We start from the raw sequence: 14,533 nt of genomic DNA on the forward strand, positions 1-14,533 counted from the left end.
CGTGGACTTCAAGAGATCAGATCACAGGAGCTTTTGGACTTGGAGTCTGATTGGTGATAGGAAGTGAGGGAGAGAAAGTCCTTTGGCTTGACACCCAGGTCTGTCTTGCCCACTGGGTTGCCATTCACTGAGATGGGAGCATGGGAAGAAGGGCCTATTTGGGGGGAGGAAAAAGTTAAATTTGAATTGTTGGTGTTCTCCTGTGGAAGCTACATAAGAAGATGCCCAGAAGGTAGCTAGCTCTGGATGTCAGTAGTTCAGAAGGAAACACGGGGATTGCCAGTGCTCAAGGGGTAGTAGAAGCCATGCAGAAAATGCCGCTGCTTCTTTAATGGGGCTTGCTTCTGTTCTTATACACAGTACAGAGGAAAGGAGGTGAGCCATGTGCAAACGTGGAGTCTGTGCTGCCCGTGCGGTGGCCCACAGGGCTCTCTGAGCATCAGGGGATGCCACCCGACTGTGTGACTATCAGTTGGCGGTGGGGTTAGTGAAGGTCCTAGGAGCTCTTAACTTTTCTTTTTGAGCTGCCCCTGCCCCTTATTAACCTGGGTTCAGGGAGAGGTTCAGAGGGACAGGTGGCCTGGCCCTTTCCTGATGTTTTATAGGCCTCTTCATGGTTTGGACTCCCCAAAAAAGGAACCTCAGTGTTGCCATCCTGGCCCAGAGGAGCCTTTGGGTCTGCTTGGCTGAGAGAGGTACTGGTTAGACCCAAAGCTACTAAAATAAGAAAAAGGGCTTTCTTTTTGAGGGAATTCATTGCCTTGAAGCTGGGATTGGGTATGGCGGAGGGCGTGATGATTGAGGACACCGAACAACATTTTGAGCATCTTATCATTGAATGATAATACTTTGCATAGCATTTTTCTACCTGTTCCCTTAGATTTTTACATGGATTATTCCATTTTATCTCTTTGTTTATCCTAGAAGTACTATGAGGAAGCCACTTTCATATTCCCCTTTGAAAGATATGGAAACTGAGACACAGAGAGGTTAAGTGACCCACCTAGGAGCTATACAGCAGAGCATTGGCACAGTTAGGACCAGAGCATGGATTCCTGACCGTGGCAGTGCCCCAGGGGCTAGGTTAGATGGCCTCTCCTTGGGCACTGCAGTGGGAGAACCAGGACTCCATCTGGCCTCTGACTTGCTGGATTTTCCTCTTTACACTCGTTGGAGTAGCCTGAGGCCCTGCCAGGGAGAGGGCTTAGGACCCAGCCTCGTCTGGTTATCTCTGTCTGGTCGAAGTGTTTTAGCCTCCAGCCTACTCCTGAGCCTGTTCTGACCTGCGAGGACCGGGGAAGTCAGAGGTCTGTGTGAAGGCCACGGACCGGAGGAAGCTGCGGCACCAGGCTCCTCTGTGGGTGTTCTGCAGGGACTCATTCACGCTCTGAGCTGCCGACTGATGTTCCATCTCCATGAGGAGGACTTCGGTTACAGCACAGCTGCTGTGCACACGTACTTTCGAGTTGGTGCTAACTGAGCTGCTGGTGAAAAGTGAGATAGGGAAGTTTTCGAATGGGTTTTCTAGTGCCTTGAGCTCTGCAGTCTCAGAAGCAGCTTCCCCCACTACCTTCCCTGCGTTCAGCAGGGTGTTCTGGAATGAATTTTGACATCTGTCTGGCCCTCGTGGTTGCCTCATCTTGGTTTAGCCACTCTGAAGAGAGACCACGGTTACAGCGTGACCGTAGAAGGTCTTACATCCCCGTGGAAACCGGAAGACATTTTGACGACTTCATCTGTACCTCTGAACAAGTCGACTGCTGAAAAACACACACACTCTCTTCCTCAAAGCTTTCGTGGAGTCAAGGCTGTAGGCATCACAGAGAGCTGTCCGAGCCCTAATTCAGCTGCGAGGGGGACCTCTCTTCTGCTCACATGTGGTCCACATCCCCCACAGGGGACTGAGAGACCACCAGAATACTGCTTATGGCTTCAGAGGAGTCTGAGATGTATTTTTAGCAAATGGTGCCTAAGCAGTAGGCATTCCTGTGGTCCATGTTAGTAAGAGTGATGCAGAAGAGGATGGGATAATGACTCACACGAAGAGCATTCACATCATTACCAAAGCACTCTGATGCCTGAGCTCGTAATCTGATTCTTATAACTCAGAGGTACATTAACCTGTGGAGGAGGAAATTGAAGCCCAGAGATGGGAAGTATCTTGTTTAAACTCATGCTCTAAATCCCGGCTTATGTAAGGAAATACAGGGTGTCCTGCCTTCACAGTCTCCAGATCCACATCTGTGGGCCAAATCATGGCTTCTCAACTCCAGCAATGATCATTCCCTCAAAGCCTGGCCTCAACAGCAGAGCTTGCTCAGAACCCTCCCAGGCCTCAGGAGGCTTTCTTAGGGCACAGCCTGGGTTCTGGTCAGCAGTTGCAGAACTGTATAGAGATCTGCTCTGTCCTGTTCAGAGGCCAGCCAAGTATTCCCCAGGTCTGGCTCCCTGAATTTTACAGCCTCTAGGAACTAGGCTCTTTCCTCAGTTCTAGCCTCATTTCACTCACTCATTTCACCAAATCCAAGATCTTTGTCAAGGTCTCCTGGTCCATGAGAAAACAGGTCCTTGTTCCTGGGCCCTAAATTTCCTTACACTGGCCTGGCCAAAAATATCTCTGGTCTCATTCTCCTAGGTCTCCAAGGCTTGGGTTTTGAGGGTTCCACTCATTCTTTTCTCTTCCTTCCCCCTCAGACTCTGGGATCCTCTTTGCTTTTTCTGTCTTCCCTGAATCATCAGGGTGCTGGGCACCCTTCAGTTTTTCTCTCTTCACCACCCATGAATATTTTCCCATTTGACTCTGGTCAGTTAGCATATATTACCATAGTTGCATCCACAGGAATAGCCTTAATTTGTACAAGAGCTTTTCATTCAGCTGGGGAGAGTGCTCACTGTCATTAAGAACAACAACTTTGCTATTAAAAACCAACTCGTGAAACCACCTGCTAGGAAAGTTAGTTCTTTCCTCAGGTATCTGATTCAGTTGTTTGAAGATCTACTAATGTTCAGCCAGTCTACCTGATCTGAAGCTGTCGAAACACTCAAATATTCCAAGATTTAATTCACAAATCTGTTTACCTCAATCCTTGTCTCCTTATCTGTTTCCTTCAACCAGAGTGAAGGCCTTCTGTGTTTCCAAGACACAGTTTCCAAGTCATTGCTCCCTTCTTCTCTGTATGTTTACAGGGTGGTCAGTCTGTGACAATTCTATCTACTGGGGCAAAATCCTAAAATCAGAAGTGAGCAGGCGAAGCTTCAGAGCAGCAATGAGAACAGAAGTCACAAAGCCCACACATTCTATTCGGCATAAGATCATAAGTCCATGCTCAGGTGTCTAGTCAGAGGTCTTGACCGCAAGCTTAGTTATATAGTTTCCTCTGGAAATTTTCATTTTCCTACATTAGAGCAGTAAGCAGAGTAGAAGCAAGAAGTCAGGACTTCTGTAATGCAGCTAATGACAAGGGAGAAGACAGGAAACATCACCTGGACAAGTGCCACATTGGGAGGTCATTCGGTGAAAGTACAGGCTCAGCCCTACAGGCCTTAAAGCATCACTGAACTACAGCCCACTCCAGTGATAGAGGTCCATCCAAGTTCCTTTATGTCACTAAGGAATGGTCTCATGAGGCTCCATGTACTCTATTATGACAAGATGGTGTGTAAAGTTTTCGAAGTACTCCTATTCAAGATATTTTAAAGCCAATTGCATTTTTTACTGAAAGAGGTATGTTTCAGATATTTGGAAAATTAATTTCTGTGGAACACCACCCTATTTGTGCTACTTTATCCCCAGCAATATTATCTTGCTGTAAGAACCTGGAATTTATATTAAACTCAGGGCATGTGCATTAAGTGTCTGTTTATTGACTTCTCTTTCATGTCTTACTAGACTACTAGCTTTCTGGCTAATGACACAAAATCAAGACCAGCCAGTAGATTTTTAAGGCTGGGCCCAGATTCCTAGTCTTGGGCCTGTATAAGCTTGGGAAATCTGTGTCATCACTCTGTGTCTCAGTTTCCTTTTCTGTTGAATGAAGGAACAGTGCTTTCTCTGAATTTTGACAACACCATGTACCAATCATCTCAATAATGTAAGCACATTGACTTCCAGAACACGATCTGAATGGTGAGGGTGGGGAGGGAGGCGGCAGGTAGAAGAGCAGAGGTCAAACAGAAGACAGGCTAGGTGGGTGAAGAACTGCATAATGACTAGTAGAAGAGGTTGAAGGTCTGGTGGTTCAGGTAGGTCACAGGTCAGGCAACGTATGGAGGCAGGTGGTTCAGACAGGTCACAGGTCAGGCAGGTGGCAAACAGCGATCAAGGAAGAAAAACAAGAAGAGGAAAGGGACAGAGATAGGAACATACAAGTACGGGGAAAGGAGAGAAAATTAGGAGCAAGTAAGGAGATGCAAGTGAGGAGGCTCAGGGCAGCTCCCCTCGTACCACAGCGATGACCTGAGCTGATTATCGGAGTGAATGTTTTTGGCATTTTTGACTTCTCTTCCTCCCCTGAACGAGAAAATAGTTTATTTTCACTTGCAAACTTCAAAATACATATTTTTCCCTCATGAAATCTGTAGGTTTTGTATGTGAAGAAGGCAAGGTGTCTGTTATGTAGCTGACAACTTGGAAGTGGTTGCCTATACAGACCTTACACCTGGCCATATCATTTTGCCTCCTCTCATTTGACCTCTGAACAATCGTGGGTGCTAGAGAGGGCAGGCAGCATCATCTCCATGGACTGATGAGCTCCTCCTGTGTGTGCGGCACCAGATGTCAAGTGCGGCCATGTTCCCAAGCCTGGCATGCTCTCAAGAAGCCCCGTCCTTCCTTCCAGTCCCTGGAGACCCAGCCTCCTTTCCGAGCCCTGAAATTTGGCCCTCCCCTTCTCCCTACTCACCTGGTATCCCTGGCAGCAGGGTAGGATGGAGGTTCTCGATCCTCTCTTTCTTCCTGCACAAGAAATAGTTCCTTTACTTTTTGTATTTTGTACCTCTTCACTCCAGAGAGCCAAATGAAGTATCAAAAATACCAACACACAGTGTACCTATGTTCAAGAAATGCCACTGTATTTGTATAACCTGTAGAAATAGGGTGGGGCTGGCACTTTCCTTGCATTTTCTCTGAGATCCTTCTCAGACTTCTCCCATGGATATTTCTCAGGTTCTTTTTACCACTACCAGAGCTTCCTCCCACCTCCTGATAGCCTTGGTCTCCTGGATGTTGGCTGTGGATGTGGACATGAGGAAGACTAGTCTAGTCTGCAGTATCTTAGGACATATTATTGACCCTGTGCTGTGTGCTGGGTGTTATAGGAGCAGGTTCAGCAGGCCCAGCTCAAAATAAACTGCGATAGAATTTCCATAGTTCTTCCATGGCTCAGTCTGCATGCCCTCCTCTATCATTGTATTACGTCACACTTCATGATATGCAATAAGTAATCAGGACAAGGGAGTTGATATCCTACAAAGATATCATGCCTCTAATCTGGAGATAGAGGTGGAGATAGCATACCTCTAATCTGGGGAGTTTTTGTCTGTAGGAATTTAATGTTGTGCCTATTTTGTGACATATAGCACCTGACCATTATTGGAATGGGAACAATTGGAATTGTCCCAGGTAGACCTGGGTGCCCTTCATGCTTGGCACCAAGAATCTCATAGAGTCATCTATGTCATTGGCAGATGAGATGACCACCAGAGCTGCAGGGAGTATACATATCAAATGCGGAAAGGGTGAAAGAAACCAGTTCAAAGGATTAGACTGTCATATATTACAAAAGGGGGTTGCAGCCATCTACCGGCATTCCTGTCCGTAGATAAGGAAAGATAGTATCTTAGAAAGCTGTGGTAGCATATAACCAGGACAGCCGGGATGCCAAGGGAGGCAGGTCACGGCATGTCTGAGATAGCTCTTCCATGCTTAATCTACCCAATTCGCTTTGAGTAGTCTCCCCAGACCTCCTTCCCCTTGATATTCCTTATCTTAGGACTTAGACTGTAGAGCAAATTGGAGCCTTTTTATTGAACACTACTGAACTACCAAGGAACATAGAAAAAAACAAACTTTTCTTTGGGGAGACAAAGGGCATTTATATTTAGCTTGTCTGCCTTTAAAATTGAGAATTAAGAATAGAACATATAAACTTTACTAAAACAGTGAAATAATAAGGGAAAAGCATTGGGAGAGAAGAGAAAGAGGTGATAAGAAAAAAACAGGAGAGGAAGAGAGAGAAGGTCGAGGAGAGCAGGCGAGGGCAAGGACAGAGGCTGAAGCGCAGAGTGTGGGAGGGGGGAGTTCATACAGAGAAGGGCTTAGACAGACAGGCCACAGTCAAGAGTGTGGCGTAGGCACCGGAGATCTGGATTCTTAACCTGTAAAAATCCCACATCACATATCATGCTTAGTTGGTGAAATATTGAAAGGATCCCCTGAGATCAGGAATGAGACTAGGATGGCTACTATTACTACTTCCATTTGACCTGGTCCTCCCGTACTTAGCTGGCAGAGTAAGGCTGAAAAACACATGCAGGGAAAGGAAGAAGTAAAACTTAACTAGTCACCGATGACATGATTTGTGTGCACAGAAATTCCCCGAGCGACTTCAGCAAGGTCTCTGGGTACAAGGTCAATCTACAAAAATCAATTGCCTTTCTATGTGTGAGCACAAATAAAGGGAAATGGAAATTTACAAAGTGATGTGTTCAATTACATAAAAAACTTCAGATGCCTTACTGAGTTCGGGCCACAAGAACAACACTAACAGTCACGACACTGGGGGGCAGCAGCAGTAGCTGGGGGTCACTGAGTACCTGCCATGTGGCAGACAGTGTCCTAAACCTTTACCTGGATTCATTCTTGTCACCTTCACAACCACCCTTTAACATTTGTGATGAGGATTCAGTGAGGAAATGTACCTAAGACACTTAGCAAATTTCCTTGCATGTAATAAGTGCTCAATAATACGTAAGACCCCGTTGTTAATAGAACAAAGCTGCTATTTATTTAGTTTAAGATTTGTAGAACAGTCACACATTTTTGTTGTGTGGTTTTTTTTTTTTTTAATTTTAAGCAGCTCATGAATTCATTTATTCAGCCAGGCACTGCTCCTGGATTTAGAAATACAGTGGGTAACAAAATAGGTAAAATCCATGCCCTAGTGGAGTTTATAATTTATGGGGAAAATAGAGATCCATCAAATGGTCTCACAACTATTAAAATACAGCAAAAAAAAAAAAAAAAGGAGTTAAAAGAATGTAAAAGGGAGGAATGGGGTCTGGGCCACAGAATGAAAAGAGGCTTTGATACAAAAAAATCAGAGGTGAGCTGAGTTTAGAAGGATGTAAGTGGTACAGGGGCAGGGATAGGAGAATGTTCCATGGAGGGGAAGCAGTCTGTTTGAAGGGGATGAAGGTTGTAGGTGAAAGGAGAGCTTGGCATGTTTCAGGGTTTGAAAAAAATGTCTGAGTGGCTGGAGCTCAGAGAATGGGAGGGTTGTTGTGTGAGTAGGACAGGGGATGGGCGGTCTTTTTCACAGTTGTCGTAAGAACGGTGGAGTGCACTGTGGGGCTTCATGCAAAGGAATGATGTGGTCAGATTTGTGTTTTGAAAATATTTCTCCACTGAGGAGGCTACTCCTGTAGTCTGGGAAAATACGGGAGTGTAACCCAGGCTTGGGCACCAGCAGTAGAGAGAGGAATTAGTGGGAAGATGTGTGAATTGTTTAAGGGGTAGAACTGATGAGGTTTGGAATTAGCTTGGGTGAGGGAGGAGGGATGCCCCACTAATGCTTCCCCTCCTAGCATCTGACTTGAACTGGGTGACTAGGAGTGACATTCACTGAGGTGAGGACAGCCTTTTCTTCACCATTAAATGGCTTTGCTAATTTTATAGTGAAACTTGAGAAGATATTTGAAGTATTTACTTTCCTGTGGAAATTTGAATATGTTACTCATAGGGAAAGGCTGAAGACACTGATTTTGGAAGCTTAGAGAGGTTTACTCTGTTTCCCCTTTGACTTTCAAAAGATGTCAAATTGTTCTATCTTTAGTCTTAAAAAAAAAAGGCAGGGATATCAAACTTCTAAATTCCTAAAGGTTACATTTAGAACCAGTCTCTCACTGTCCCCCCTCCATCAAATATATTTCTCCAATCTGAGAAACAGAGTGCATCCAGTGCAGAAATCTGTATGTCTTAACTTCTCTTCGTGAACCTTTAAGTCTCTTCTCCCTACATCACCAAGCAGTTAGACAGGAGAAAGTAATTCTTGGGGTTGGGAAGTTATGGCCTAATCCAGTGATTGTCTGGACTGGGTTATATTAAGACCTAGCTGCTCTGATGTTCTCTGCCTCCGGTTAGAAGGTCTTTGGCAGATCGAGTGGGGCTAGGAAAGACTTTCATATCTCTAGGTCAAAGCCTTCCCTTAATGCTAATGGTTCTGGAGTTGATCTGAACAGGCCTGTGAAAAGGGCCGAGTTGGCCCAGGTTCCCCAGGACTGATTGGGTCCCCTCGGGCCTTGGCATTACCTTAGAGAAGGCCTGAGGCAGATCAGAGTTTGAGCCTTCTGGACTTCCTTCCATTTTTATGTAGCAGAAACTAGCCCGCAGGAATGCCTGAAGGGATGAGAAAGCACTAGTGGTTTAGTCAGAGGGGAATGTGAAGTTGGAGGGCAGTCCCACAGTCTGATCCTTTGCCTAGGTACTGGATAGGGGGTGAGGCGTGTGGGCTGATGGTGGCTCTGTGTGTGTGTGTGTGTGTGTGTGTGTGTGTGGTCACTCTCCCACAGTTTCGTCTCTGTCTCACAAACACACATGCACATGAGTGTCCTCAGTCTGTGTCCGCCTCTCTGTCAGAGCCCAGCAGCCTCCTTGGCATAGGGGAGTGGGAATAGGACTTCATGTGTCGTCTGAGTTCCCTGCAGCTCCTAGACTCTGAGGCCAGAGTGAAATCTGAGCATGGGAGCTCTCTCGGGCTGCATCTCTCAACCCCTCCCCCATCCCCTGCCAAAAGCCTGACTCTGCCCTGTGTTCCTTCCTGCAGCATTCCACTTCAGTGAGCATCATGGGCTTTTCCAACACGCTGGAGATGGAGCTGTCATCTACCAGGCTGGCAAGGACCCTAGAGCCACAGATCCAGAGCGTGAGCAGCCTGACTGCTGCCCCTTCCCACATGGTCCCAAGCCTGCTGAGCGGCACACCCACAACTGTGTCCGGCCTGATGAGCGGTCAAAACCAGGCTATGCCCAGCCTGACAGTCAGTCATCTGCAGACCATACCCAGCCTCGTACGCAGCGTGCCCCAGCCCATGCCCGGTCTGATGAGTGATTCCTCCCAGGCCATCCCAAGCCTAGGAAGTAATCACTTGCCGGCCAGGCCCAACCCGATGTCCGGTCTCACCCAGACTGTGCCGAGTCTGGCGACTTGTCCTCTGCAGAGCATGCCTCCAGCAGCTGACATGCAACCGGAAAGTGGTTCCAGCTGCAGTCCAGGCTCTGGCCGAGCTGGAGGGAGCCTGTGCCCTGCAGATGGGGCTGACCCCTCTCTTGGGAATGCCCTGTGTAAGGTAAGTCCCGGGGAAATGACATTCAACTGCCTCTGCTCATCACTGGGCCACAGGGTGGCCCCTGAAGGGCTTATCCTGGCCTTAGCTTCATAGCTCTATGACTACTAACAGCAAAGCCGCTTGATTTCTTTGATTCTGGTTGGCCTTTCGCTTTTGAAAGATGGAAAGTGAGGATTCTACCCGCTTCACTGACTCTCTGGGACAAGACCCCACAACCCCGGGTCTGGAGGTTTCCAAGGATGTGGCTATGCCTGCAGAACTGGAGGAGCCAATTAACCTCTGTGTGAAGAAACCTCCACTGGCGCCAGCGGTCAGCACATCCATGGCTCTGCAGCAGTACCAGAACCCAAAAGGTGAGGCACAGGTCAGCGGAGCAGCCTGTCACCCGTGCTGGCCACAGACGTGAGCTCAGCACTGCCGGGTCAGATGCAGGTCAGGAGGCAGGCTCGGGGCAGGCGGGAGCAGCGTTTCTCTCAGGCTCAGTTCACTTCTTCCCTCCAGAACTGACTTACTGGGACCTCTTCTGTTTCCCTCACTGTGGCCGGGACTTAGCCTCATGTAACATTTCCATGCAAAGAGTTCTGGAGGTCTGGGTCAGAGGCGGGGGAAGCAGGAAGCACTCATCTCAGAAGGGCTAGCCTTGGCAAAATATTTTAGGGAAAAGAGCGTATCTGACTTTGGAGTCAGGTATATGTCACTTAGAAAACCAGTTCTGTCTTTTTATGTTTGACCTTTCTGAGCTGGTTTCCTTCTCTGTAGATGGGGCTAATCATAGCTACTTCATAGACCACCGGGACAAATAACTACAGTGAGATCACTTGCTAGTAGTAACGAGAATTGGCCTTGCTTTGCCTCGCGCCCGGCAGTCCTTTGGATTTGTGTTGTGCCCCAGAGTAAAGGGAATTTGGACCAGTGGACCCTGGCTCTGATTCTCTTCTCAGCTACCCACACCACCTCCTCAAATGGGGCTTCCTTTCTTCTGTCGTAGGCGAGGGCTCGTCAGGGAGTTTGAAAGCAACCACTGAGTGAGGATTTGGGACTTGTTCTGTTTAGTGTATGATACGTATTTAGTCCGTAATGACCACTCTATTTCCTATACCTTTAATAAACGAAAAGGAAATAATTTTTCTCCTTGTTTTTTCGCACTGACTGAAAGACCAACTGAACAATGATTGGTTCTTATTAACTGCATAGTAATGGGACCCTAAATTTTAAGCAATTAAATGTTTTGGACCTGGCTTGCCCATGGAAAGTGCCTAGGACAGTGCCGGTGCCGAGTGGGTGCTTGGTCAATGCTAGTTCCCTCCTTCCTCCGCACACCGCCTCCTGCCCATCTACACAGGCTCCACTGCACCACTCAGGGCAGGGCTGCAGGGAACCTTTTGCCTATGGAGTATGAACTAGACTCTCAGGCAGTACTAAAATCCCAGCACTGGGCTGAAAATGCAGAGGCTGGACAGAATGACAGCTGAGAGCAGGTAACACCAGTATATGGAGAACAAGAGATTTCTGAACTAATTTGAAGATGAGAAGCTGGCCCCTCAGCACCTGACCCAATACTCATCCCTAGATAGCCTCTGAGTATTATCTGTTTGTTTTTTTAAAATTTATTTTTAGGGGCGCCTGGGTGGCTCAGTTGGTTAAGCAACTGCCTTCGGCTCAGGTCATGATCCTGGAGTCCCGGGATCGAGTCCCACATCGGGCTCCCTGCTCAGCGAGGAGCCTGCTTCTCCCTCTGACCCTCCCCACTCTGATGTACTCTCTCTCATTCTCGCTCTCTCAAATAAATAAATAAATCTCTAAAAAAAATAAATAAAATAAAATAAAATTTATTTTTAACTTTTTAACTTCTTAAATATATTTTTTTAAGATTTTATTTATTTATTTGACAGAGAGAGACACAGCGAGAGAGGGAACACAAGCAGGGGGAGTGGGAGAGGGAGAAGCAGGCTCCCCGCAGAGCAGGGAGCCCGATGTGGGACTCGATCCCAGGACCCTGGGATCATGACCTGAGCCGAAGGCAGTCGCTCAACCGACTGAGCCACCCAGGCGCCCAACTTCTTAAATATTTTTTAAGTTTTATTTATTTAAGTAATCTCTACATCCAACATGGGGCTTGAACTCACAACCCAGAGATCAAGAGTCGCATGTTCTTCAGACTGAGCCAGCCAGGCACCCCATATCTGTTTTTCTTTTTATTTATTTATTTATTTTTAAAGATTTTATTTATTCCCATTTGAAAGAGAGAAAGAGCACAAGTAAGGGAGGGAGGTGGTAGGGGAGAGGAAGAAGCAGGCTCCCCACTGAGCAGGGAGCCAAACGTGGGCTCGATCCCAGGACCCAGAGATCATGACCTGAGCCAAAGACAGATGCTTAACCATCTGAGCCACCCAGAGACCCCTCTGTTTGTCTTTTTAAATATTTTATTTATTTATTTGAGAGAGAGAGCGTGTGGGGGGGAAGGGCAGAGGAAAGGGAAATAGAGAATCCCAAGCAGACTCCCCACTGAGCGTGGAGCCTGACGTGGGGCTCAATCCCAGGACCCTGGGATCATGACGGGAGCCAAAACCAAGAGTCGGATGCTTAACCGACTGAGCCACCCAGGTGTCCCTGTTTGTCTTTTTAAAAGAAGGTGACCTTCTTCCCCTCTCAGGAAGGAGAGCCGTGGTAGGATGCCACCATTACGAATGATTACAGTGTGGGTAACAATTGTGTGACAGGTGTGTGGCCAACGGTATGAGTAGGACATATGAGTGGAAGGTATGGGTCATAAATGTACACAGGTATTTGTCTTTTGCCTTAGAGCATGAGAGTTTTGAGCAAGGAGCCCTGGAGCTGGATGCAAAAGAGAACCAGAGTATCAGGTAACAGGCTCTTGGCCCAATCTCCCTCTCTCACCCTCCAACTTCATGTCCTGGGAGGTTGGCACAGGAAGTCGGCATCCTTGATGACTTAACTAGAAGCAGAAGTTTACCTGCAACCATCTTCTTCAACTCCCAGACGCTCGAGTAGGATCTGTGTGGTTGGGAGTCTGGGATCTGGTGGGAGGGTATCCTGGCTCCTGCAGCAGGGGGCATGTACTCTGTGTGAGGTCCTCCCTCTTTAGGAATTCCCCTTTCTTTGAGCAAAGCGCTCCCCTGGGGCAGGAGAGTGAAACGTGGGCCAGCACAGGGTGGGACTGCGATCTGGAGTAGCGGCATGTGGGATCTTGGAGGAGCTGACTTAGAGGCTGGGGTCAGAGGAGGCTCCTCCAGAGACCCAGAGGTGTCTCTCTTGCCACAGGCCCTTCAGTAGTGAGCCTAAGATTCCCTACGTGCGGCTGGAGCGGCTCAAGATCTGTGCGGCCTCCTCAGGAGAGATGCCGGTGTTCAAGTTGAAGCCCCAGAAGAATGAGCAGGATGGGAGCTTCCTGCTGATCATTGAGTGCGGCACTGAGTCCTCCAGCATGTCCATTAAGGTACCACTCTGCTCTGTCTTGTCCTTGAACTTGGCCCACCCTGGAAGCCCCTCTTCTCTCTCTGCCTCTGTCAGAATTCCGGCTCTGGTGCTGGCCCTGTCCCGAGTCTGGTCTGCGTGGGGCTGCAGCCTGGCCAGACTTACCCCTGGCTGTGAGGGGGCTGTCCCAGCGTTCCTGGGGCTCGGCTGGCCCGGGGGCCTGGTGAGTCCATCCTCTCCCACCCTCCACAACTTGTTGGTGCTGTGCTCTGACTGCCGACTCCCTTCTTCTCCAAGGTCAGCCAGAACAACCTGCCTAATGCCGTCCAGGCCCCAAGTCTGGGGGGAAGAAAGGTCACTGTCACTTCTCTGGCTGGGCAGCAGCCCCCAGGGGCGGAAGGCGCATCTCCTGAGGAACAAAGACTCATTCCTCGGACCCCTGGAGCCAAGAAGGGGCCCCCAGTACCCATAGAGAACGAGGACTTCTGCGCCGTGTGCCTCAATGGGGGGGAGTTGCTGTGCTGTGATCGCTGCCCCAAAGTGTTCCACCTCTCCTGCCACCTGCCAGCCTTGCTCGGCTTCCCGGGGTGAGCCGTGAGGGTCCTCGCAGGGCGCTTTTCCAGGAGGCCTCTCCCAGGCCCGCGCAGCTCCCTGGGCTGGGCTTCCTGCCCGGTCTGGGCCCCTGTGAACTGCAGGCTGGGAGTCAGTGGCCCCACTGCTTTGTGCCTTGTGCGCACCGACAGGCAATGTTTGAGATTTGAGTGGCTTCCTTTCTTCCTCTGTTCCCAGCTTCCTCCTACACACACAGATTTGTCCCCATACTCCAGTCGCAGCCCCTTGCTGAGTCCTGTGATTTTCTGGATTCACCCCATCCCGAGTTACTGAATTTCTTTCAAGCTGGTGGTTAGGAAGCCATTCCTTACAGGGCAGGGCTAGGGACGGAGTATCCCAAGCCACTGCGCCTCCGCCGCCACCCCCCACCCCCACCCCCCCACCCCTCCCCGCTGCCCCGGGTATCTTGGAGCAGAGGGACAGGGGAGGTGGCTCTGGGCCATGTGCTGAGGCCTCACTGGGCCTCACCTGCCTCTGCAGGGGAGATTGGGTGTGTACCTTGTGCCGCAGCCTGACCCAGCCCGAGATGGAATACGACTGTGAGAATGCCCGCTATTGCCAGCCTGGGATGCGGGCCACCCCTGGCCTGAGCGTCTGTGACCAGAAGGTAGGGAGGGGTCTCTGGGGACAATGTTTCCTGCCTGTGGCAGCCTCCCTATGCCAGCAGCTGAGGCCTTTCTGAGGCGATGGGAAGCCTCTCCATGAGTAGGACATATGAGTGGAAGGTATGGGTCATAAATACTCGGAGGTATTTGTCTTTTGCCTTAGAGCATGAGCGACTCTGCTGAGCAATGCTGACAGCCTGGCCTGTGGGTGTTTGCAGGGAACCCCCTCCTGCCAAATGTTTTCCTCTGGTGGGGGCCCATGCCCTGCGGGACAGAGCAGACCCTGCTGGAGTTTCTGGGGTCACTCTCTTCAGTCCT

The 14,533-nt window shown here is 49.0% G+C and overlaps 1 protein-coding gene across 3 annotated transcripts in view; it reads left to right on the forward strand.

Moving 5' to 3' along the window:
* TRIM66 (tripartite motif containing 66) overlaps positions 1-14,533 on the forward strand; it is a 59,362-nt gene that overhangs the window by 37,622 nt on the left and 7,207 nt on the right. For all 3 annotated transcript variants that reach the window (XM_081798624.1, XM_031017210.2, XM_081798625.1), the window contains 6 exons: positions 9,042-9,563; positions 9,724-9,916; positions 12,367-12,427; positions 12,846-13,020; positions 13,296-13,585; positions 14,091-14,217. In XM_081798624.1, the coding sequence (XP_081654750.1) occupies positions 9,042-9,563; positions 9,724-9,916; positions 12,367-12,427; positions 12,846-13,020; positions 13,296-13,585; positions 14,091-14,217 (1,368 nt within the window). The remainder of the gene's footprint in view (positions 1-9,041; positions 9,564-9,723; positions 9,917-12,366; positions 12,428-12,845; positions 13,021-13,295; positions 13,586-14,090; positions 14,218-14,533) is intronic.

This window comes from Leptonychotes weddellii, chromosome 11, assembly GCF_054177405.1.
Source record: "Leptonychotes weddellii isolate Sample4059 chromosome 11, ASM5417740v2, whole genome shotgun sequence".
Classification (NCBI taxonomy): Eukaryota; Metazoa; Chordata; class Mammalia; order Carnivora; family Phocidae; genus Leptonychotes; species Leptonychotes weddellii.